This window comes from Salmo salar, chromosome 10 (genome assembly GCF_965601325.2).
Source record: "Salmo salar chromosome 10, fSalSal1, whole genome shotgun sequence".
NCBI classification, from domain to species: Eukaryota; Metazoa; Chordata; class Actinopteri; order Salmoniformes; family Salmonidae; genus Salmo; species Salmo salar.
In genome coordinates this window covers 23,641,943-23,666,894 of record NC_138300.1, presented here as the reverse complement: position 1 = coordinate 23,666,894, position 24,952 = coordinate 23,641,943, and the positions used below count along the sequence as shown (strand labels likewise).

Genomic DNA, 24,952 nt, shown 5'->3' with positions numbered 1-24,952 from the left:
GTTTAAACTCAGTTTCACGTAGCTAAGTGAAGGTGTGTAACTGGAGTGTTATTACACCTACTAACCAGGCTCTGGCATGTCCACCTCTAATTTTAACAGTGTTCATGGATGAGTCACTGATTTTTAACACCTTTTTCCTCTGTCTCTCCCTCTCTCAGTCCAAGGAGTCCTCGTCGGTCCTGAGTTGTGACGTGTCACCAGATGATAAGTACATAGTGACCGGTTCTGGAGACAAGAAGGCCACCGTGTATGAGGTGGTCTACTGAGAACAGGAAATAAGGGGGGTGAGGGATTTTCAGAGGGGTGGGAGGCTTGGCTGGATAGGGTGTAGGGGGGACCTACTCAAGGCCTACAGCAGGGCAGGTGGGGGCAACCATGGCTCTTTTGTACAGAAGCAATGCTTTCTGGCTCCAGCTCCCAAAGGACCCTACTACAACAGGCCCCCCTCCCAATCTCAGCTAGCTGCTCATCCCTGCACCCATTTAAGCCTGAGGATGAGGCAGGATAGAAAGAGAGAGCAAGAGAAGAAGAGGCGGAGAGATAAAGAGCAAGGTAGAGGGAGCGTGAGAGGGCTACAGATAACGAGAGAAGGAAGGAAGGGGGGAGAGGAGGAGGGTAATTAGTGCCGTTTCCTGATTAAGAGCTCAGCGGAAGGGAAACCCCAGAGGAGCGTGCCACTCTGGGAGCTGCAGCGAGGAGCAGATATCAGACAATCGATTCATTAGTCAGACAGTGGAACCCTTAATGAGGCCAATGCCGCGCCACAGCTCCCCAGCCAGGGGTGTCAGGAGCGGCAAGCTAGCACCCTGAGCCAGCTTGGACTGGGCTGTGCTGGAGCTCTGCCCCAGAGATACACCCAAAACACAGAGATAGACACACTCACACAGCCTCGCACCCAATTAAGTATTCATAGTAGCGCTTCCCGTCTCACTCCCCTAATATCTATTTTATTTTTGTCTCACAAAAGCAGCGCTTAATGAGCAGAGTCAATCTGAGTCTCAGCGGGCCCCTGTGCCACAAACACTGAACAGACGAGAGCAACACTGCACTGTTCATCTTAATACTTACCAATAGATTGTTCTCCCGAGACTGCTCACTGCTTAATGCTCATTTAACTTCCCTGTATTATACGACATGCTCCAATGTGTGGCAAATAAGGAAATTATATTATGTATATTGCGAAACCCTGCTTTGATAGAACGTCACAATCTTAATGTGTCAAAAAAATGTTTAAGTCATGCTCATGCTACTTTTAAGTCGTTTTGTTGCAGTAGTGGTTGCTTTGTTTTAAGAGGCTATGGTTGCCTACGCCTGTACTCTGGCCTTTGAGAGCAAGAGGGATACACACACTCCATGACCAAGTGGAAAATATATTTGTCTTTTTATTTACTCTTTTTTTTTTATCTGATGTCCTTCACCTCGGTGATGGTGATAGGCAGTGGACTCCACTACCCTTTCACAACAACACAAGGGCCCTGAAACTGGCCCTCCATTTTGGGGAAGGCTTCTTCTGATTCCTGTTTTTGTTCCTGTTTCAAGCAGAAGTGATAACTGTACTTTAGTATGTTTTCAGTCAGTGTGTAATGCAATTTCAGTGTTTGTTAAGTCTGTCAGTATAGAGCAGCAGGTGATGGGTCGTTTTGTGGCCATATTTGGGGAAAGGTGGAGACAGTGGGAAGTGTACAGTATAAGATGCCTGCCTCCCCCTTCCTTCCTCCCTCCCCCACCCTCTCACTGCCTGTCAGCCATAGACAGGCTCCCTCTCCGCTCACTGTCACTAAAACCATATCCGCTGCCTGTGCTTTCGCTGTTCCTACAGTGAATTACTTAAGTTTTAAAGCTGTTCTCTTTTTAAAGCGAAGGAACTTTTAAATGCTCTGTGTTTTCCTTCCTGACGCATTTTCAATGTTGTAAAAGAAATGAGAAAAAATTAAAAAAGTTGTGTTAATCTTTTAAGTGCCTGTGTCCATTTGAGTGTTTCTTCTTGAATGCAGTTTTAAATGTTGAAGACATGCAGTGCAGTATGAAATAGGAAAACACCATGAACCATACAAAATAGTTTATTAGTCTCATTACATCACCCACATCAATGGGCTAGTTCATTTTGCATGGCCCGGAACCTCAGGTGGGTGGAGAGTTCACTTAAGGACCAATGGAACTCTGCACACCCAGGGCACCGGGCCATGCAAAATGAACTCGCCCACTCCCCCAGACCATCCCACCCACAGCACTCCCGGAGGTCTTTTACCTGCCCCACAGGTCCTTCCCTTGGCCACGCACTGGCTCCCCATCTTCCCCTTCTAGAGAGAGAATGTGGTAACATCCACCTCAATCATCCCATCACCACCTACTCCTCCAGGTAGACGTTGCCCATAGATCATTGTCTAGGCCCAGGCAACTTCATCCCACTCCTAATGAGAGTTTGTTATAAGACATGGCCCTGGAGGGCCTCCATGACAGCTCTCAACATGTACACTCATCAGACCATTCAGATTTACAGGGGTCACACAGTAGCTTTGAACACATTGCGTAATCATCCATCTGTACACAGGCAGAACTGCCCACTCCTGGACCATGTCCACCTTTGGATATGAGCCCTACTCATGGTTGAGGCTGTTCTGAGCAGAGCTACACTATAGAGAGAGTACACAGGGTGTGTGTAGGGGAGGGGGGTTGAAAGGACACTGAAGTTCGAGGCAAGTCCTACTCGGCTCCATTTCCAGTTTGGGACACTGGGAGACAATGACATTAAAAACCAGCAGACAGAACCATATCAAAACTCCCACTGAGCTGTGTGGCTACAGAGATCTTACCCACCTTCCCAGACCCATCAGTCCTATGTGGTTAGTCACAGCCCTGCTTCTCTTGGGAATATGCAATTCAAATTAGATACTCAGAAAGGAAATATCATCATACAAATTAAATCATACAATTAGTTTTTCAATAGTAGCACAATTTCTTTTTCTCCCCGGCTCTAAGCAAATCCGAACTACGTCCTTTTTTTTGCCTTTAGAGCTTTATTTACAGTTTATATATATATATATATATACACCGAGTTCAAAGGTCACGATGTAGTAGTGAAAATACCTGTCTATGTACCCTACAAATACAATAGAAAACACTAATGTCGTTGTCGACTTGGAGTAAGTAGCCATTTCCCTGAAATCGCAGAATACCTTGAACACGGACATTTTAGTTTCATATCCTGGATAGTGGCATGTCCTTTCACCATGGTATAATAATACAACCATATTGCTGCTGAATCTAACACCCTCCACACAGCCCTTACAACCCCCTTATCTCCCTCGGCGCGCACACACACGGTCCTACTGCTCGTCAAGAATTCAAAAGGCAAAAAAAAAAAGTTTTTCTTTTTGCAAATGTTTTGTTTACTACAGAGGTTTCATTTTGTTAAAAACAGGAAAAAAGGTAACAAAACGAGAGGGGAAAAAAACAGGTCTTTGGAAGAATCCCGCATTGTGTCGCTAGACTACCAGCTTTTTCTCAGAGCATTTTTTAAAAAAAGGTCAAAGTTCCAGAGATCTGACTTCGCCCTCATCTGAATCCTTTACAAACGTAAACAAAACAACAAAGTACAACGTGTGTCTCTGGTCTCCACGACACCCGCCACTCTCTTTACAGTCCTTGGTGCACCAGGGGAGCCTCGCCCCCACTTTATCCAATCAGAGCGCTCCTTCCTCAGTAGATAACTTCGTACACAGTGGCCTTCTTATCACCTGAGCCCGTCACAATGAACTGGTCATCTGGGGAGATGTCACAGCTGAGCACCGAAGACGACTCCTTTGACTTGAGAAACAAAAAGAAAGGAGTCCAGTTACACCCACTGACCATGTTACACCCACTGACAGAGATACTGTATTGCACTTACATTACACTTTCAAAACCAAGTGGTTTATATAATCCGGACACAGTAAATACTGAGCTAAAGACAAATAGCATAAATGGCTTAAATAACAACAAATGCACTTGAAATATACTCTTAGCATTTCTCTACAGAGAGTATATCAAATCCCAGACCTACCTGGAATATGCTTGATCCATAGGGTGTCCGCCATGCATTCAGGAGGTTATCTTTGCCTGTGCTCACAAACCATTTACCTGCAGAACCAAAGAAACACACAAAGGGAGATGAAAACTCTGGCCAGAGGAGATGTAGCATGACAGAGGGATTGCTAGTCGGTCGCATACAGGGAGAAAGAAAGGGACTGGTGCCGTGTGAGCCTCAGAGTCATTTCAGGATAGTTTTGTCCTTAAGATTACGCAAGAAAACATTTGAATGGAACAATTAGGAGTGTGGCACGTACCACAGTAGGCGAACTTGAGTGAGAGCACACAGCTCTCGTGGAGGTGCAGCTGGTACTTGTCTGGTTTGGAGACGTGCAGCACTTCTACATTACTGCTCTCCATACCCACTGCCAGCCACTCTCCTGTAGGACAGTAGCCCAGAGAGAAGATCTGGAGGGAGGGAACGGAACAAAGAGAGAAAGCTGATTACATATCTGACAAAGATCATCATCATGTGTGAAGTGATACAGAGAGGAGTGACAGGCCAGTGAAATACAGTACTGGGCCGTATCCACAAAGCGTCTCAGAGAAAGTCCTAGCAATCCTGTTTTAAGACTAAAAACACTCCCAGCTCAGAGTAGGTTTTAGGATGATGTTAAGACACTGCTCAGACAAACTCCAAGAGCCACAAGTGAAATCTAAACGTAAACATTTCTCAGCTGGTAATCACAACAGTTTGAGGTACCGTAAAGAAAAGATAGTGATGACGCTCAATGACATTGTTGCAAATGGGGAATAACCAATCACGATGAGGCATCATGGCCAGCTGTGAACTCCACAGCACCACGTTTCAGACAACCACGTGAATGTGACTGTTGCAATGGTCAAACGTTTGATAGAATTTTTACCAGACACGATCACTTTACCTACTCTTAATTCTTGCTTAATATATTGCCGTGCATAACCTTTGTTTAACCAATTCTGATGGCTGTTAAAAGTGTAATATTGATAATATTACCGTTATATCAACAAACTCGTCGCTCCTATTAACAGCTATTAAATCGGTGTAGCACAGTTGGCATCAAGTCACTTGCCGATAATGTTGCATACATTTGAACGGTCTATAGTTTCATCGAAAACAATCTAAGTTAACATTAGCCCTTAGATGGCTACAAAAATTAACAGCGTGAAATTGCTTTCCAAAGGGATAACTTGAAATACCGTGATGTATGTAACATCACGAAAGAAAGACTTAAGTATTTAAGTATTTAGGCATATGTGAAATAGGCCTCATGTGAAATCATTGTCAAAAGCGCAAGAGATAGATAGACCTGCATGCAACAGTAGGCCTAGATTTATGGATTGATCATATAGATATAAAAAAAACATTCTTTCAACAATTCCAAAGCAATTGCAACTGGTGCAGGAACCACTGACTCACTGCCTTTATCTATTATCAAGACACCTGCTGGTAAGTCTTAACTGGTCATGAGGTCCCCTAAATATTTGTAGAATAGGTGGGACTTTTATTTCATTACATGTATTTTTATTGTCAATTGTACATAAGTTCCAATGGACACTTGAGCCAATCCCTCTGAATCAGAAATGTGCGGGGGCTGCCACATTGGTAGGTCAGGCTGCAGTTGTTGTTTTTGTAGGGGGTTAACTGCCTTGCTCAAGGGCAGAACAACAGATTTTTCACCTTGTTGACTTAGGGATTCGAACTGGCAGCCTTTCAGTTACTGGCCTAATGCTCTAACCACTAGGCTTCATGCATACTCGTGTGTGTAAAAATAAAATATATGAATAAAATGGCTCTGTTCTCGCAGCAGAAACGTTATACTCTGAGAAACATTGTGGACATGGGCCCTGATCTAATCTCAGCTAGTCTCACAAGGTATCCTTTGATGTCAGTACCTGTGAGGTGAAGTCGTGCTGCTGCAGCTGCCGTCCCTCTCTCAGGTCCCAGCAGCGTACTGTGTTGTCCAGCCCCCCCGTCCACAGTTTGGTCCCATCGTTGGAGATGTCAATACAGCTGGCCCCGTCAGTGTGGCCCTGGAACTGCCTGGGGAGCAGAAAGATCAACATCAACACCCACCATTTAGATGTAATCCATAGTCTATAGCAGGGGTCTCACAACCTTTTCTAGCACGAGAGATACTTAAAAAAAAAAAAAATTGCGAGCTACTCGTTTTTTTTCTAGCTTTCATAGGCATATTCTTCTCTTCTCTCCCTTGCAACTTCTCCCCAGGTCCTTAGCGTACAAGAAAAGGTAGTGCACTGTTTTCTGCCAATATACCAGGTAAAATAATGGTTAAACTGACTGATTTTTGTATTATGCCAATTCGATTTCAGAGGGGATTAATTAACAACACAATTATTATTTCCCCAAATTATGTTTTATATTTTCCCAAACTATGTTTTCTCAGTTTTATTTTTTCTCGTTTTACACTCAAAATTACAATTGTTCATAGAGAAACAATGAAATTGGATTTTCTGAACATGAACACATTTAGATTGTTGCGTTTAATTCCCCTTTAATTGTGCATCTGGCCCTTTCATTGCGCATCTAGCGAGTGAGGAATGTGCCATCTAATGTGCCAGTCTAGCGATGGTTCTGTACTTCCACTGCTCATTTCATTGCAAAGTTTGCAATTAAAAAATAATGGATACAAATTATATACCGTACTTACTCATGATATACTTACTACTTTGCAGTTAACATTTAATTGAGACGGTTTTAGGGAAAGTATTTCTGTCAACCAACAAGGCAGTTATCACATCAACTAGCTACACGCAACACAAACAGACGGGCAATATTGCTGGAAATTAATTGGCAGATATTGTGTAAGGTTTGGCTTTTTAAGCCAATAGTGGCTAACGAGGGGTGGGATAATATCAATGTTGATTAGATAGTAGCTGGGGGCTTGCGGTGTCTGATACTTGTGAGATTTGTTAATAACAGTTTGCAGTGGAACACGTGAATTGCATGTGCTTTCAGAATTGTTTGGTGAGCAACTCATAGGTGGGATGCGAGCTACTGGTAGCTCACAATCAACCTGTTTGAGACCCCTGGTCTATAGCCTCCAATCCTGAGCTCTCCTCCCTCTCTCTCCTGCCCTACCCTCCCAGTCTCCTCCTCTTACCTGACCAGGGTCTGGTTGTGCAGGTCCCAAACCATTATGTTCCCCCCCTATACCCCTCCTAACCACCTCCTCATCCTCTTACCTGACCAGGGTCTGGTTGTACAGGTCCCAAACCATTATGTTCCCCCCCTATACCCCTCCTAACCACCTCCTCCTCCTCCTCTTACCTGACCAGGCTCTGGTTGTGCAGGTCCCAGACTACGATGTCTCCCCCTAAACACCTACTAACCTCCTCCTCATCCTCCTCTCCTCCTCCTCTTACCTGACCAGGGTCTGGTTGTGCAGGTCCCAGACTACGATGTTGCCGTCACTGCAGCAGGAGAAGCAGACCTTGTTGTCGGGGGAGATGGCCAGAGCGTAGCAGGCCGGGGCAGAAGACGTCAACTCCGCCTTGATGCGGGGAGTAGGTGTGGCCAAGTCCCAGATTGACAACGTGCTGGCCTCGCCTCCAACGATGAGGGTCCGCCCATCAGGGAGGAGCTTGCAGGAACGGATGTAGTTATCCCTATTCTGATTGGGTAACAGAGAAAAGAACTCCAGTAATTAAGGTGTGAAACATGTGACTGTGAAATGGGCAACATAAAATCCACAGCAGCAAAAATGAGTCCTAACATCAGTAATGCAGCCTCAGCAGTACCACCAGGGGAAGAAATTACAACCCAGGAACATTGCCCTTCAAGAAAACCATTTTTTATGGACACTGGAGAGCATTAAAACAACTTCCTGTCTCTGTATAGTTTTAACTTCTGCCTATGTGACCGGGGTTTGAGTGCGCCCATCCTCTCGCTCTTCCCACCCCCTTCGTTGATCTTTGTCAGTGCATCTGTAGCTATCCATCTATGACCACTGTCAGTGTGTGTGTGTGTGTGTGTGTGTGTGTGTGTGTCCACTCACCAGACAGTCGAGCTGGGCCATGGCACTCTTGCTGCCAGGCTGGCTGATGTCCCACACCTTGACACAGCCCTTGCCGCCGGTGTAGACGTGGCGTGTGGAGGTGCTGATGGTGACGGCACACACCACCTCTCCGTGGTTCAGAGTGTGGATCTGACGGGCATGCCGTGGGATGCCCGGGCCCAGCAGGGCATCCGGAGGGAAAGGCACCGGCTGCATCTGTCCATCCGCACTGACGTGGAAAGAGTAGGCACTGGAGAGAGGCAGGAGGAGAAGTATAGTTGTTACTTTACAAGGCTGAAGCTTGAGGTTAACCTCCAACAATAAAACCCTACAATAACATCAGAGGAATATGAAGACTGTTTTATAACAGTGTAATTGTGCTGTGGTCAGAGAATAAGAGGGCGTGGTAACCGTATAGGAGGTTGTGGTAGCAGAGGCAGAGAGAACAGTACTCACGGCTTTCCTGAGGCAGCAGACTGCAGGCTGGCGGGTAACCCTGGGACCCTCATGTGGGGGTGAGGTGACTCATAACCCACCTGGGGGACAGGGACAAAGAACATATGTTAGCTCAGGCATCTGACAGAGCAGTCACAAGTCAAACTCCCAGAAAGTCTTCTCAAATTCACATAGTAGATTTAGAATGTTTTCCCACAGTGAATTATAACATTCCATAAGGAGATATAATTGGTGTATGAAGTCATGCAATTGGATGAACAATAAAAATGTAATATATATATATATATATATATATATATATATATATATATATATCCCTTCCCTCTCGCTTTCTTTCCCTCCACTTCATCACTCTCTCACCACTGGTGATCGTCCGTATCCAGCTGCTGCTGCAGAGCCATTCATCTGGGGGGAGACCAGGTGGAGCCCAGCCCCGTAGGCTGCTGCTGCCCCCGCCAGTTCCCCATTCACCCCTGGAGGGGGCAGGCCAAATGCCCCGGGGGGGTACGCCCCCTGCACCGCCAGAGGGTTCCTCAGACCTAGAGCTAATGGGGAGAAGAGGAAGGGGGAGAGAGGAGGAGAAGACGGAAGATAAGATTGGGAGAGAATCAATAAAGCAGCAAATTATAAAACAGCGTTCATAACCTTAGAAGGCTAGAATCCAACCAGTAGCTGATGTTTATCAAAATCAAATGATTTGTCACATGCTTCGTAAACAACAGGTGTAGACCAACAACGCAGAGAGAAAAATGTAACAATAGAAAAATAATAACACAAGGAATAAATACACAACGAGTAATGAATTATAACTTAGCTATATACACAAGATACTGGTACCGAGTGGATCTGCAGGGGTACGAGGTAATTGAGGTAGATATGTACATATAGGTAGGGGTAGGCAACAGGATAGGTAATAAGCAGTAGCGTATGAGATGAGTTAAGAGTTAGTGAGAAAGGGGGTCAATGCAGATACTAACTAAATAGCTACCCGGACTATTTAGCAGTCTTATGGTTTGGGGATAGAAGCTGTTCAGGGTGCTGTTGGTTCCAGACTTGGTGCATCGGTACCGCTTGCTGTGCGGTAGCAGAGAGAACAGTATGGATTGGATGGCTGGAGTCTTTTACAATTTTTAGGGCCTTGCTCTGCAATGACCTTAAAATAATACTGAACAAAAATATAAATGCAAAAATGTTGAAGAATTTACTGCGTTACAGTTCATATAAGGGACATTGAAATAAATAAATTAGGCACTAATCTATGGATTTCACATGACTGGGCAGGGGTGCAGCCATGTGTGGACCTTTGGAGGGCATAGGCCCACCCACTGGGGAGACAGGCCCAGCCAATCAGAATGAGTTTTCACCACAAAAGGGCTTTATTACAGACATGTTGTGTTTATGTGTGTTTTTTGGGGCCTGCTGTGTTGGGCTCTGTTGTAGTCACATTGTTTCTGACACCTTTATCGGAATCCCACAGTTCTTACCTTTCTTACGGTACTAAGAATGTCTTCGTAGGGTTCATTTGAAACCAAAACGTACTTTGAGGGTAGTATACAATATTATGTGTTGTTTAGAAAAATACCACCAGAGGGCATCAGAATTGAGGTTTAACAGTTAGCACAGAGGAGTTCCTGTGGCAGCTCTGATCCTCTATGCAGGGTTCCACATCAAGTAGGATCAAACATACAGCTCAATGCCACAGAAGAGATCACCAGACCACTACTGCACTCTGCTGGCTAGTTTGCCACACTGCAGTGTGGAGCCACTAGACTACATAGAGAGATTCTGGGAGAAGAGTGATGCATTCCAATAGACTGAAGCAGTGTAATAATGAAAGAGTTCAGTCACAGTCCTTCACCTCTCTTAATCTCACCGTTTAAAGGTTCCCGCATAGCTCTCAACCCCACAGGCAGTAGGCAGACGCATCAGTTAACCCACATCAAGGGCAGTTTGGATAGCTCAGCTGTTTGGAGCGTGGTTTACCATTTTGATTTATGCCATGGACCACAGATACTGAATATAGATGGAAACTCTAGGCAGCTTCAGATAAAATGGTCTGGTAAATGATCAAGGCTGTTATTGAAGACCCTTTAAAAACCTAGTGAAAACTGCAATGTAAATGTAATCCATGATCATGATGGTCTTGTGGTTGGTCTTACCCAGAGGGTCAACACCAGGTTTTCCAGGGAGGGGGCGGAACTGTGGGGGTGCACTGGGGCCGGGGGTGGAGGAGTCCTGGGAACTGTGGGGGGTGCCTGGCTTCATACCTGGGGTACTGGACTTCTCCCTCTGTTAGAGAAAGAGAGGAAGGGAGAGGGGTGAAGAGAGAGAGATATGGGGCGAGAGAAAGATGGGGGAGAGAGAGAGAGAGAGATCGAAAGAAGCAGTGAGAGAAAACGACAGTGTGAATGAGAATGTCAATGAGAATGTGAGGGGGAGTGAGAGAAGGAGAGTGTGAGATGTGAATGTAAGATGTCCTTCCATCACAGCTATCAGAGACACTAGGTGCTAATACTGTTGAATTACACAAAGGACATCCAACATGAAGAAATCCTTTGGAATGCAAGTCATATTTAACAGATGACTGCTGCTCTTTGTATCTAGAATAATATATCTATGCTGAAGAAAGATCATGCCAAAGGAGATAAGTGGGTGTGTAGAAACACAGTAATTCAGTAAGGCTCAGCAAGGCTAGGGTCACATGGGACCGTGAGCATCCTTGACACTGCGTGTGAAGCTGAATTGAAAGATCATCACTGAAACTAAGTGTGTAGGCTGCACATGTCTCACCATACATACAATCACTCATCTGACTCTAAGCATAACTGTATGAAGCTGTGTGTGTGTGTGTGTTTGTGACAACGGCATGTAATGGACTGATCCTGACATACCGGCGGCTCCCGGTCCTTGCTGCGGGAGGGGGAGGCTTGGCTGCTGGAGGAGGCCAGGGAGGCGGGGCTGGCCTGGGGAAGGGCGTCTTTACGGGAGGGGGGCAGTTTGTCCAGGCCGTTTTCTCTGGATGAGTAGGAGTGCACACTGCGGGGGGATGAGGGGTCCTGCAGGGTCACAGAGACGGGGTGGGGGGACGTTAGTCCACCAGACGTGGTCCCGCTGAGTGTTTCTCTCATCAATCTAAATCAGTCAATTATCAGAGTCAATTTGGGTCTGAACTGAGGCGCAGAGATGGACCAACTCACCTCATCCACCACCAAATTATCATCACTCTTATCCGCATCGCTGCCCTGCAATCAAAATGTGGGCTTTTAGTTAAAAATGGAACACACACAAATTAACTAATTACTGAACACAAACACCCACAATTGGTAATCAACTCAGCATACTAACATAATCTGTCATGAACTCCTTCTCGTCAGCTTTCCTCTTCTTCCCATTGCTGAGGTAGTCTGCTGAACGGCCCTTATCCCCGTTGGACATAGAGCTCTGAGGAGGGAAAGATAACGAGGTGAGAGGGACTGTTTCACCATGTCAACTTCATAACCACCCCGGCGAAATGTGATGGGAAAAAAAAAAAAAAATCACACAGCATCGACTGGGGTTCAGTGTCCGTGAAGGGGATAGAGAATGGAGATGTAGTATGGTGTACTGTACTATGTTGTAGCGTACTTGGGTGTAGGGAACTTGAAGTGCAGTGTACTCACCGGTCCAGCCTCGCGGTCTACGTCCATGATGGACAGCATCGCCCCGCGTCCCCGCAGCCAGCCAAAACAGAGCAAACACAATACAGCATGACTATCACCATTCTCACAAACACACAGCTAAAAACATGCCCCAGCCAATCCCAACCTCACATTGACCAACCACAACTACTCTAAACCCAACCAAAACCAACTCCCCATCCAGCCTAACCCAAACCTGGCCAACCTCATTTCCCATCATCCCCATCCCAGCCCATACCTCTGTGGTGTTCTGCGGCGGCTGCAGCAGCGGCAGCCTCCATGTGGGCCCTCTCATGGCCCTCTTTGGCAGCCAGCTGGGCCCCCAGGGCCCCGGACAGGGCCAGTAGACCGGACCCAACGCCCAGCGCCAGGCCAGGGTGAGGGAGGCCCCCGGGGTGGGGCCCCATTTGCAGGCCCTGCAGGCCCTGCAGGCCCTGCAGACCCTGGGCCACGTGCTGAGAGAGGTGCTGCGCCTGGAGCTGTTGCTGGAGGGAGGAGAGAGAAGGAGAGAGAAAACAAGACATGGGTTGAGTTGTGGTCTACTGGGTTAGAGGTGGACTGGACAGGGGAGGGGCTGGAGGGAGAGGTGTCTCCATTAATGGTGGAGCCCATGCATGGTGCCATCCAAAATGGAGTGCGAGTGGAGGAAAGGAGCACCTCCCTAGGAGAGAGAGCACTGCCACAAAAATCAAACCATGGAGTGCATGGTTGGAATGATGTGAAGGCAAGAAAATCATAATTGTATTATTTTTGGTTTTTAATTTATAAAAAAACTAAGATATCAGTGAAATGCGATTGGGGGGGGGGGGCATTTTTCTCAGACTAAGAATTGATGTGTGATTTGAAACGTCATTCCTCTGGTTTGGTGAGGCCATGTGTTGTCTCTTGGCACCCAGCATTAGCGATGTGCAGACACACAGATAGTGTCATCTCTCCTTCTCTTCTCTCGCTACGTTTCCTAACAGTCTCATCTCAACCTGTTCCTGTTAGGCCCACACTAAGAGACCAATTTGTGTGTGTGTGTGTGTGTGTGGTGTGTGTGTATGCTGGAAGGAGGGTGAATTGACTAGCCACAGAAAAACAAAACAAGAGGCAAAAATAAAGATGAGAGGATGAAGGTACACACTGTATGAGGTAGAGGGGGGAGTCCACGTACCCCTATAGATGCATTTAACTCCCCCATAGTCACCTGCTTGGCGCGCTCCATGGCCTGGACCACCTGTTGTTGGTGCTGTGGGACAAACCAAGGTAACAGTGAACTTGAAAGGAAAGGTCTGAATTTTAACATGCTTTACAAAGTCAATAATAATACTTCAAGACCAGTACTACAGCATGTGGTATAAAGTATGTACATGTTTAGGAGGAATAACAGTCACGCTTTGAAGCTCCATAAGGGTTCATGTCACTGTGAAAAGGTGTGTGCCTGCTGCATAGAGGTATGTCAATGTTTTACTGTGAGTTGTTGGGTACTAGCAGCATGCATGTGCACGCCTCAGGGTGTAGGTGGCTGTCAGAGAGATACTGAATGTGTTACTGATGTGTTAATATGCATGACCGTGTGTTTTTGTGTGTCTGTGTTTGATTTGCGGTGTGTGTGTGTGTGTGTGTGTGTGTGTGTGTGTGCAACGCGCGCCTGTCTTCAGGTGATCTCACCTCCTGTGACAGGAAAGGGATGAGCTGGGCACAGATCACGTTCAGCCGCTTGGCGATCTCTGTCTGCAAAACAATGTCAATAAGATTGCGTGTGAGGACACCGTGTGTGTGCTCATCAAAGCAACACACACCCCAGAACCTGAGCAGGTCTGGCTGCGAGGGCCAGTGTTGTAAATATTTCAGCTCCTCACATTTGGTCCATGCAAATCCAAACACTACCAAGAAGCCCGGGTAAAATATTCATGGCCAGTATCGAATGTGACCACCCATCCCAGAGTGTGCGTGGCTACCTGCTGGGGGTCAGTGGGCTTAGCCATGGACGTCTGCCAGCTCTTCCTCCCTCCATCTCCTTCTCTCACTACCATTAGTGAAGTCATCAAGCCTACACAGTCTGCCATGTGTTGTATCAGAACCATACTCTGTCTCCCCCCCCCCCCCCCCCACACACACACACAGTAATGATATGCATGAAGAGATCATGATGACAACATCATTATGACCGGGGGCCATTTTCCTGTTGACAGCTAGCCTCTGCTGTACAGTCTCCCTCTTCTCTCGCCCGGCCAGGCGACACAGCCCCACACATCACACCACTCCCTACCAACTGATTTATTGACGCTGTGGTAAACTCCCACCCCCCCCCCTCTTTCACACTCTTCCTCCTCTCCCTTCTTCCTCTTGCCTCTGCTCATCTCGTCCCCCCCTTCAACCCTCATCCTCTTCCCTTATTCTGCAGACCAGCAGTACAGACCCCTCCTCTGCCACCCCCACCTTTCAGCACTTGCCTCCATAAATCCATCAGCACCCTCACCAGGGAAACACAATGATTTCTTGTTAGAGAACGCCAACTACTAAATGACATCTTCAGGAGAGAGGGAGCCAGGGAGATCGGAGAGAAGGGCACGGTGGTGGGGGAGGGAGAGAGCAAATAAAACGAGAGACCGTGAGCAAGTGAGCGCAAGAGAAAGAGCATAAATAGGGGAGTACAAAATGGGAGAGGGAAATGAAAAGAAGGGGGAGGGGAGAAGGAGGCGGGGAGGCTCTTGTGCCGTTGAGGAAATGAAAGCCAATGAGGCAGGATGCACAAGGAGGAGGGGGGAGTGAGAGAGAGAAAGAAAGAGAGAGAGAAGGAAGGAGGAGGGCAGGGTGATTCGTGTGGCTTGTCAAAAGCAGAGCGATTGAGATGGCAAAACGAAGGGAGAGAGCAGACGCTCTGAAGGCAGTGACCTGATTTAAAGTGAAATTCAGCATGGACTGTATGTCTGCAGGAGAGAGGGAAGAAGAGGGAGAGACGGGATGGGGTGTCAAGGAAAGACAGAGGCGCGGGGGGGGTATGATATAAAGAAGGTGAGAAATGGAGAGAAAAGGAGAGGGGGTTATATAGAAATTCGACTACGGGATATAAGGATAGAGAGACAGAGGAGGAGGTTATAGAGAAAGAGATAGAGGGAGGGATAGAGGGAGGAGGATGAAGTCAGCAGTGGTAATAGACAGGATTTATGAGGGGAGAGAAGAGGATGTTCCGGCTGCTTTGGGAAGGAAGGGCACATCTCTCCTCTCGTCTCGCCTGTCTAGAAATAGGAATTCGATTTGCAAATCCTATTAATGCAACAGCAGCACAGTGCCATGGGTCCATCATGGGCGGGTTAGCATGTTGTGCTGGAGGCCAGTTCTCTAGATTCTCCCAGAAGCATAGCATACATACATTACTTATCTAGTCGCAGGTCGACTAGAGAGGGAGGTTCGACTCACCTGTTTGTGCATTTCAATATTAAGGCCGTAGGACATCTCGTAATACTGTAAAAGAGAGACGGAAATTGATGGTTGTACATTTGCATATATGCATATCTACGATTTTTTTTTAAAAACACCTTTCAATGCTGGATGAGTGGGCAAGTCGATTTGCTTGGTTTTATTCATTTATTTAATGACCTCAGCTCTGGGCTATGCCAACCTGGCATGTGAGCACAGAGATGGAGGTGGTGTCAATCACTCGGTTAAGAGCAAGGATGGAAAATCGTTGTCGGGCAGAGCTGAAGTCCTTTTAAAAAACTGACGTTGTAGTGTGACATTCTGACATGTCATTTTCAGCAGGGTTGGTTAAGGAGTAAAAAGTGAGGGGGTTGACAGCTCGGTAGAAGACATAAAGAAATGGCAGCGCTGAGAGCTTTTTGATGGAGCAGTGGACTCCGTCCCTCCATATTCTGCAGAAGTGTGTGTGCTCAATAAAAGGGCCCTTCCTGACAGCTGGCTGTTGTGTTCTGCCGGTGTGCCAAGATTCAGAGCTGTTGCTAGGCGACTTGCAGACTCCAAAATTCTGAGCTAAAAAGAAGAGAGAAATGGGTGGAGATGTATGCCAAGCACCGGGGCTGTGCCAGACTGCCACATAGCTTCTTTTGCCACAGTGGGCACTGGGCAACACACAGTCAGCTGTGGTTAGGGCGCTCTCTGATCACAGCCTCGGTATGAACACCGCCAGGAATGTGGAGGATTACCCATATCAGAGCTGGAGACAACACACGCACACTTCAAACATACACACAACGTAATATGTGCTGTGTGTGCTTGCATACGTCTGTGGTCCATGTGGTTTCCAGTGGGTGTGATGTGTAATCCCTTGCCAGATGCTGGCATGAGTGGTACAGTGTAGTCAACAGACACACAGACAGCTGTCTGTCTGTTACCAGAGAGAGAGTTGTCTTGTCTGTCTGCTCCGTCTGGGAAAGCTACACAATGGATCTCAACTCTTCTCCTGCAGAAATGAACCATCAGCATGGTGTTCGTTAGAATGGATCTCAACTCTTCTCCTGCAGAAATGAATCATCAGCATGGTGTTCGTTAAAATGGATCTCAACTCTTCTCCTGCAGAAATGAACCATCAGCATGGTGTTCGTTAGAATGGATCTCAACTCTTCTCCTGCAGAAATGAACCATCAGCATGGTGTTCGTTAAAATGGATCTCAACTCTTCTCCTGCAGAAATGAATCATCAGCATGGTGTTCGTTAAAATGGATCTCAACTCTTCTCCTGCAGAAATGAACCATCAGCATGGTGTTCGTTAGAATGGATCTCAACTCTTCTCCTGCAGAAATGAACCATCAGCATGGTGTTCGTTAGAATGGATCTCAACTCTTCTCCTGCAGAAATGAATCATCAGCATGGTGTTCGTTAGAATGGATCTCAACTCTTCTCCTGCAGAAATGAACCATCAGCATGGTGTTCGTTAGAATGGATCTCAACTCTTCTCCTGCAGAAATGAATCATCAGCATGGTGTTCGTTAGAATGGATCTCAACTCTTCTCCTGCAGAAATGAACCATCAGCATGGTGTTCGTTAAAATGGATCTCAACTCTTCTCCTGCAGAAATGAACCATCAGCATGGTGTTCGTTAGAATGGATCTCAACTCTTCTCCTGCAGAAATGAATCATCAGCATGGTGTTCGTTAGAATGGATCTCAACTCTTCTCCTGCAGAAATGAACCATCAGCATGGTGTTCGTTAAAATGGATCTCAACTCTTCTCCTGCAGAAATGAACCATCAGCATGGTGTTCGTTAGAATGGATCTCAACTCTTCTCCTGCAGAAATGAATCATCAGCATGGTGTTCGTTAGAATGGATCTCAACTCTTCTCCTGCAGAAATGAATCATCAGCATGGTGTTCGTTAGAACACCCAAGGTTGTGGATGGGGAGTGTGTGTGTGTGTTCTTGCGGGTCTCACCATGACGTAGTGTCTCTGGATCTCAGTCTTCTCTGTGGCCAGTTTCTCACACTCCATCTTCAGGCTGTAGGAAAGATTTAGAGAAAGGCAGATACTCTATCATAATACTGTTCTATTTTTTCGGATTCATACAGTACATCTAAAAAGTTGCCCGACAGACAGAGCCTGAAATATATGAACATTAACACAAACACAGGTCCATATTTAGTAGGCAGTGCAGACACCTGCAGCTAGATTTGTCCCAGCAAAGATAGGATTGGACTGGTGACAGGACATTATCACTTCAGAACACACCAGGAATAGATGACTCACGCTTAGCGCTCGACACCAAGCCAGAACAGACCAGGCAAGCCAGGACCAAGGTGTCATAGAAGGGCAGGGTACGCGACGCACCTCTCCCTCCCAATCCCTCCACTCTCCCCCTTCCAATCTCCCTCCCTCAGTCCCCTCCTCCCTCTCTCCATTTGTCCCCCTGTCCCTTTGTCTGACCCTTCCTCTCTCCGCATGTCCCTGCCAAGTCACCCTGTGACCATGCCGCACCAAGGCAACCCAGGAATCCTGAGCCCTGCACGCACACAGCCCTCCTTTAAAAAGAAAAGATTCACCCTTTTTGAATGTTAGTTTTTGTGCATCTCTGCATGATGTTCCATCAATTCCCAGAGTGAATTCATGTTTATCAGAGCTATTGCCATTCGAGCAGGCAGAAAAATCAGCCGCTCACTACATTGGAATTTAATAGGAGATTGTGAAAGCCATTAACTATATTTTTGCAATATTCCTACCTCAAGAAATGTGTAATTTAACTGAGGGTCCATCACCTTATTTATCTCTTATATATCTCTTATTTGTCTGCCTTTTCAGTCCAGGCTGCATTGTATGGTGCCGTTGCGAATGTCAGACTCGATCTGCAGGTTGAACATGCGGAGACTGTAGACTCCTAAATTGATAGCTGTATAATTGCCTAAACACACTGCACTAACTAGCTACTTCATATGCTGATATTGACTTAGGTATTATTGTGTGTAGTTACATTTGCTAGCTAGCAAGCCAGCCCATAGAGCATTGCATTGTATTTTTTTTTTTAGACAACTTGAACTGTAATACATTTCCACAACAATTTTCACATTGCTACCAACCTTATTGTAATGAAAAAATTAAACATTTGTTGACAAAAGATATTGTTCTCACATGAGTGTTATTTAACACCAATAATTATATGAATTAGTGGTTTTGGGTGGATTTTTCCTTTAAGGAATCAGCCAGTCAGCCAACAGCTCCCTCCCCTGTGTCCTTTACTCACACAACCCCCCCCTCGATTCCGTTCTCCTCTCCACCCTCCCCCTGGGCTGTATTTCACCCCGGCAGGCACGCTGCTGACTTGTTTGCGTGCGGCAGATTTATGCGTGGGAGAGCAGCGAGGGCCTGGGAAATTAGAATATGATTAATACTGCAACATTACCAGGCTGCAACAGGTAATAACAGCACATCCGCTCCCCTTCAGAAGGCCCGCGCTGCCGCACATAATTGACTCATTTATCACCGCCAGGGAGGGAGGGGGAAGGTGGTGGAGCAGACAAGAGGGTGAGGAGATGGAGGAGGGAAGAAAGCTCGGGGGATTACATTTATTCCCCTGATAGATTTTATTACAGTGGAATTGCGGCTCTGCAGAAGTCACCTATAGCAGGATTTCTGAGAAGTGACAATTCTATCTGTATCTGTTCACCTAGACCTGGGCATCTCAGAAGGGTGACTTTCCTCACGTGTGTGGTACACGATACATACACACACTAGGCTTGGGCAGTATACCGTATACCGGGGTATTTAGAAAGTCACAGGATGGTTTTTCAATACCGTCAATACTATGTCTTTGAAGTTTTTCTATAAATGTGAATATTTTTTGCTACTTTTTAAGTAAATACCTGCAGTCAACTTGTGCAATACATTAGGATATAAAGCAGATCACGTTCTTCATTTCACCGGTCACATTATTTTACATTATGAAGCTTATGATAGTTCCCCAGAACAGGTGAGCCAGTCACGTCTGTTTGTAAATAGCACAACAGCAGAAAGCAGAGCCAGGTGAGTTCTGCTCCCTCAAAACATGAGACATCAGTGGCATTGTGTTGTGTGACAAAACTGTACATTTTAGAGTGGCCTTTTATTTCAGCTCATGAAACATGGGACCAACACTTTACATGTTGCGTTTATATTTTTTTTCAGTGTAGCTTCATTCTCATCAGATGACAACAGAAGTGCAACGCTATTTGGCTGGCAGCCACACAAAAAAGCAAGGTATTTTTTGCAGAAACGATGCATGGCCATCATATTGCTCATGTTTAACATAAAGAATGTAGCCAGCTACATGTCCTAATGTTTTGCTTAGTTAATCTTGCATTTAACCAGAGAAAACTAGGCTACACCGAGAAAAGTGGCTAAACATCAGTCAGAGGCTGTCTGCTGATAGAATTCATGAATGGGAATTCTAATCCTAGTGGAGAAGTGCAACTGCAGCATAACATTAGTCTGATGCTGAGTAGAAATTACAATAAGAAGCATTTTAGATAGATGTGTGCATTTATAAAAAAAATATTCTGCGTGAAAAACACAGAATGTTGCATTAACACGACCCCTAAGTTTAACTTGCTAGTTATTTAAAATCAGGACAATGGGCATCATATAGTGTTACCTTTCTGCCGTGTTTGAGAAGTCAAAAACCTTTGGATGAGTTATCTGTACAGCTGTCACTGAGATGGCAGGGAGAGAAAGAGAGACCGAGAGAACGAGAGATGTGAGCCTGCTATGCAGCAGCGTCCTCTGCGCTCCTCTCCGTGACAGCAGATAAGATGATCGTCGGAATGCGCTACAAATCTGCAGCCTGCCACCACTCAGACTGCTCTGTCAGCAGAGGACCATTACCCCACGCACACACGATTACACAGAGGCATGTATGTTCACTGCACACACACTCCCTCACAAGCACACACACTGGTGTATTGCAGAATACATTGTATGGCTGACTCCACAGGGTGTCCGAGCTATAGTAGCAGGTGACTAATGACGATGCTACATCTGCGCTACCTCTCCTTCTCACAACCCTCTACCCACACACCTGCATGGTGTTAATTAGGCCATGCAATGGCACATGTGTCAAAACGTCTTGCAATGGAGAATGAAGATGTGCGTTCGTTATTGGACGAGTCCAGGTAGTCTTTCCCCATTGCAGTCCACTCCTGAAAGTGGAAAGTTGTTTACTCTAGTAGAATGCACATGGTGCAGTGCATCATCTGTTCCTCTCCTCATGTCAGTCATTGCATTACTTAGAGAGCTAGAAATGTCCTAATCAACTAGCCCATGTCTGCTAACGTTTTTTAGCTAGGTTTTTTTAGCTCATTGATTTTGTTGTAACGTTTGAGTCACTAAAAAAAATCACATGAACACACAAAAAAATGTGTAGAATTGCAGGATTTAAGGGGGGGGTTCCCAATGCTGGAAGGGGGCCATGAGTGAAAACGTCTGAGAACCCCTGTTCTAGAGCGTCACGTAATGATGTAGGCCTGTCTAATTATAGACACGTTGACTAACAAATAGCATACCAAATGTCGGAAATAATAAAACGATGCTTCAACTTTTTATTTTTCGCACGCCCTGTCAAAATTGTTCCGCCGTCTCTGCGCTCACACACACACACGACACACCAGCGAACCACCAGACTCATCATCCACCAACGGTGTGAGCGAGCACGCACTAAACAAGAGCTTATTCAGATTGACGAAAGTTGGAAGAGAGGCATCGGGACAAAATGTAATTGACATAATTTGTACATAAACTTTTCAATTTACAATAGAATGTCCATGCCGAGAGAGGGTTCAGGTGACTTTCTAGGCTTCACAGTTCTGATGTACCGTAAATATCACAGTTAGTTTGCCATAAGTATGCAAACTATTCAAACTAGCTAGCTATGTGAGCAATTTTTCATGCATCTACCATATTACTCTTGATTAATGCAACAAAACCAGATTACACTCTTGAATAATGCAACAATTCACAAGCATGTACAGACATTTAAATGGTTTGTTTTCTTGTCCATGCACTCATTCATTTAGCTGCAAGACAGTAACACAGCCAAAGTGGCACAGCTGCTAGCTAAGTAACGTTGGCTAACGACATTTGCTTCATCAAGTAGCTAACTTTAGCATTGTAAAAAATGAATATTTACCGCTCTCATACGAATATAAACGTACAGTAACGTTATCATACAGTGTCATTCATATTGTACAGCACTAGGTAGCAAACTAAACGAACTATCTGCATCCTCCTCACATACTAACTTAGCTAAATTCTGTTTACACTGCCCTGCTTGGAGGGGGGCAATTGTCAGGACTGTGGTGCATGACCTCTGCAGGTAGCGGTCGAGACGTGACAAGTTCTCAAGTTTACATTACAATAAAAGGTCTACGCAAGGGTGTTTTCCTCAGAATCTCTGGGCAATCTCTTGGAGTGAGAAGAGGCCCAAAGCTGCAATTTAGACACACAATAGCATGGTAACCCCAAACAGACCCCTCCCTGTTTTCTGTACTAACCAGCATGTGTGAGTTTACAGTAAAGATTGTGTGTGTGTGTGTAGGTACACACACACACACACACACACACACACACACACACACACGGCTAGTTTACTGTAAAGAGTGCTTTTATGACTACATGCCCACAGACCCACACCCGCATTAAAGCTAATTTAAGCACTAACCAGTAACCACCCCACCAAACACATGCTCAGTCACTAGGGTTGCAAAATTCCAGGAACTTTCAATAAAATCACTGGTTTCCCAGAAATCCTGGTTGTAAGAGTCCGGATTTCCTGTTTATTCCCTTCTGATTGTGGAAGTTTCAGGGAAAACCAGGGAATTTCTTAAAAGCACAGAATTTGAACTGCTAAACTGCTTGCTGATGTTTACTAACATGTTAGTTCTAGTTTGTTGACTACCGGTATAATGTTAATATGGTGACAATGATGTAGGCGGTGTAACGGTCAGCAGTAACGGTATAAAGGTTTGGCTTTTGAGAGGATTTTGCGCCTGGTCACAGACAACTGTGTCGTGAACTGAAGTCCACAAGCGAAGGGAAAAGGTGAGAGGAGGAGAGCACAGATGCGAGAAGGAATTATACAACAAGCAAAGTGATGATGCTGTATGTGGCTGCTATGAAAGCAAACTGAACGAAACAGGGGGGGACCTACCGGAATATGTCCAATAGAAACTATTTTTAATTGCAAAACAGAACTGTTTGGACAAAATCACCCCAGGGCCCAGTTTCCCAATGTTAAGTTCATCATTAGAACCATAGGATCCTAAGATGACCTTAGCCTTAAGATGCTTTGGGAAAATCAGATCAGCTAGATGCAGGCAAGAGTGTGCAAGGCGGTATTGAATGCATCACTGTCTGTCACCTTGATTACTCCAATTTGTCTCTCGACCTGTGCGCCTACATTATAAATGTTCATTTGTGGGCTAGGTTGTAGCAACTTCATGATGGGTAAATGGCAAATTCTCGTATCATTTAGTAGTCTAAACCTATCGATGTTACATTGAACTGGGTGAATGGAATATGAACGACAGTCATCCAATATGTTGTGATAGAAAAAAAAAGAAAATTGTCCTCCCTAATCTTAAACAGCACCGACCGCCACTGACATAAACCCAATGTTCCATCAGCTCAACACAGTCGGTTATACAAACACAAATACATTGTTGTTTTGAGCACAGACCTGGTATCAAACTGCAATACTTGCAGAGCGGTAGAGAGGAGCGTGTGCTCTTGAGTGTTCCCTGAGTGGCAGCATGTTAACATTCTGAGAGCCTCTCCTTCACTTCAGACCTCAATACAAAACAACAACACACTTACTAGGCTACATGTGGGCCAACGCTGCTGTTCATATGGAAACTGTTTCTGTGTCACACACTCCCCAGTCACGACGACCAGTGTGTGTGTGTAGAGAGAGAGACCTACTGTAATAAGAGCTTCATATTTCAGCAGCTTCTCACTGTCTCCCTCCAGTCTGCTGATTAGAGGTTGTTTAAAGAGCAGCTGCAGAACACACACAGTGCACACACACCCACCCACCCACCCACCCACTCACACACAACTAACTTGGCAGGCACAAACAAGTATACTTCAGGCAGTAATGTGACAGCTGTACATTAGGTGACCCACCCATCTAGCTGTTTAATTAATATATTCCTCTTCTATAAAAAGGTCCACATATCTAGTATCACACACACAGAAAGGAGATACACGCACACACACACAGAATCACAAAGACAGAGAGAGACATGCAAACACACACACACAGCTCATCATTCCTAATCCCTTTACCTCTGTCTCTTTCCTGCCTCCTAATCCATTTTAGCAACAGCAATCAGGCTCCAGCCACGATCAATAGGTCCAAAATACTAACCGAAGCCCTGCTATTTCTAGCCCTGATCTGTGTGTCAGGCTGCATTTAGCTTGTCTGTCTCTGTCTGTGTGTACACGCCATGTGTTTTACCTAGAGTAAGTCTGATTAGTCTGTCAGTAATAGGACTGTAATATAGAGGTGTGTGTGTTGATGAGATCCTCTGTGGGGAGAGACCTTCAGCTTGCCTGTGTCTGCTGAGGGAGGCTAAGCAGGTCACCCCTAACCCAATAGACTGGTGTCTTACCTAAACATGCTTTGCATAACAATTTGCATGTGGCTCGCTGCCATAGAACGCTATAGTGGAATCTAAAATCTGCCACAGAATGCAATATATTAGTTGGAAGATAATGGAGTCAGTGTTAATCATGCAAGCATGGTTGTTGCCAAATAATATTGTGTTATTAATGCTTCAGATGTTTTATGACAGGCGCAGGGAGAGCGGTGCTACGAGGAACAGGGCTGCTGCCTGACCAGGCCAGTGTTCTGGCTCGGAGACGGTTGTTGGACTGTGGTGTGATACTGTGATTGGGCCGGCTGCTGAGTGCCAGCGGTGACGCTCGTAGTGCGATCCAGAGGTATGTCTGGAATCAGCCAGGCCCGTTTGAACGCTGGCCCGCTGTTTGTATGGCGAGCCTTTGAGCTGGAGGCTTGGTGGGGAGGAGTGGAGGGTGGGGGAAAGGGGGCCATACAATAGGAGTTAGCTGGGGGAGGGGGTGGAATAGCCAATTCTGGCTGGTCGAATCAAAGTGGGTGACTGTGTGAAGGTATGCCAAGAGAACAGAGGGAGGTAGAGCAGAGCTGGCTGGGAGTCAGGCTGCGACGCAACAGCCAGCTAGAGTCCCACAGTCAAAGCTATTCAGGTCTTCTCTGGCTACATTCCTCAACATCAGAACACACATCAAACACACAGATACAGAGACACATAG

General features: G+C 45.9%; 2 protein-coding genes across 8 annotated transcripts in view; one reads left to right on the top strand and one right to left on the bottom strand.

Annotated features, from left to right (window-relative positions):
• Positions 1-1,956, top strand: part of LOC106613800 (transducin-like enhancer protein 4) — a 79,348-nt gene extending 77,392 nt beyond the window's left edge. For both annotated transcript variants that reach the window (XM_014216421.3, XM_014216420.3), the window contains exon 20: positions 159-1,956. In XM_014216421.3, coding sequence (XP_014071896.1) covers positions 159-266 — 108 coding nt within the window. In that variant the 3' untranslated portion in view covers positions 267-1,956. The remainder of the gene's footprint in view (positions 1-158) is intronic.
• Positions 1,957-2,044: 88 nt separating this feature from the next.
• LOC106613798 (transducin-like enhancer protein 1) overlaps positions 2,045-24,952 on the bottom strand; it is a 39,443-nt gene continuing 16,535 nt past the window's right edge. The window contains exons 3-20 of one of the 6 annotated variants that reach the window (XM_014216418.3): positions 17,573-17,636; positions 15,605-15,649; positions 13,853-13,915; positions 13,326-13,430; positions 12,438-12,684; positions 12,182-12,198; positions 11,868-11,963; positions 11,720-11,764; positions 11,414-11,578; positions 10,682-10,811; positions 8,883-9,067; positions 8,523-8,602; positions 8,067-8,316; positions 7,435-7,682; positions 5,944-6,091; positions 4,326-4,476; positions 4,043-4,119; positions 2,045-3,807 (exon numbers count right to left, since the gene is read on the bottom strand). In XM_014216418.3, the coding sequence (XP_014071893.1) occupies positions 3,700-3,807; positions 4,043-4,119; positions 4,326-4,476; positions 5,944-6,091; positions 7,435-7,682; positions 8,067-8,316; positions 8,523-8,602; positions 8,883-9,067; positions 10,682-10,811; positions 11,414-11,578; positions 11,720-11,764; positions 11,868-11,963; positions 12,182-12,198; positions 12,438-12,684; positions 13,326-13,430; positions 13,853-13,915; positions 15,605-15,649; positions 17,573-17,636 (2,224 nt within the window). In that variant the 3' untranslated portion in view covers positions 2,045-3,699. Of the gene's footprint in view, positions 3,808-4,042; positions 4,120-4,325; positions 4,477-5,943; positions 6,092-7,434; positions 7,683-8,066; positions 8,317-8,522; positions 8,603-8,882; positions 9,068-10,681; positions 10,812-11,413; positions 11,579-11,719; positions 11,765-11,867; positions 11,964-12,181; positions 12,245-12,437; positions 12,685-13,325; positions 13,431-13,852; positions 13,916-15,604; positions 15,650-17,572; positions 17,637-24,952 lie in introns of all 6 variants that reach the window. The other 5 variants (XM_082956814.1, XM_082956817.1, XM_082956815.1 and 2 more) reach the window with 5 other exon arrangements.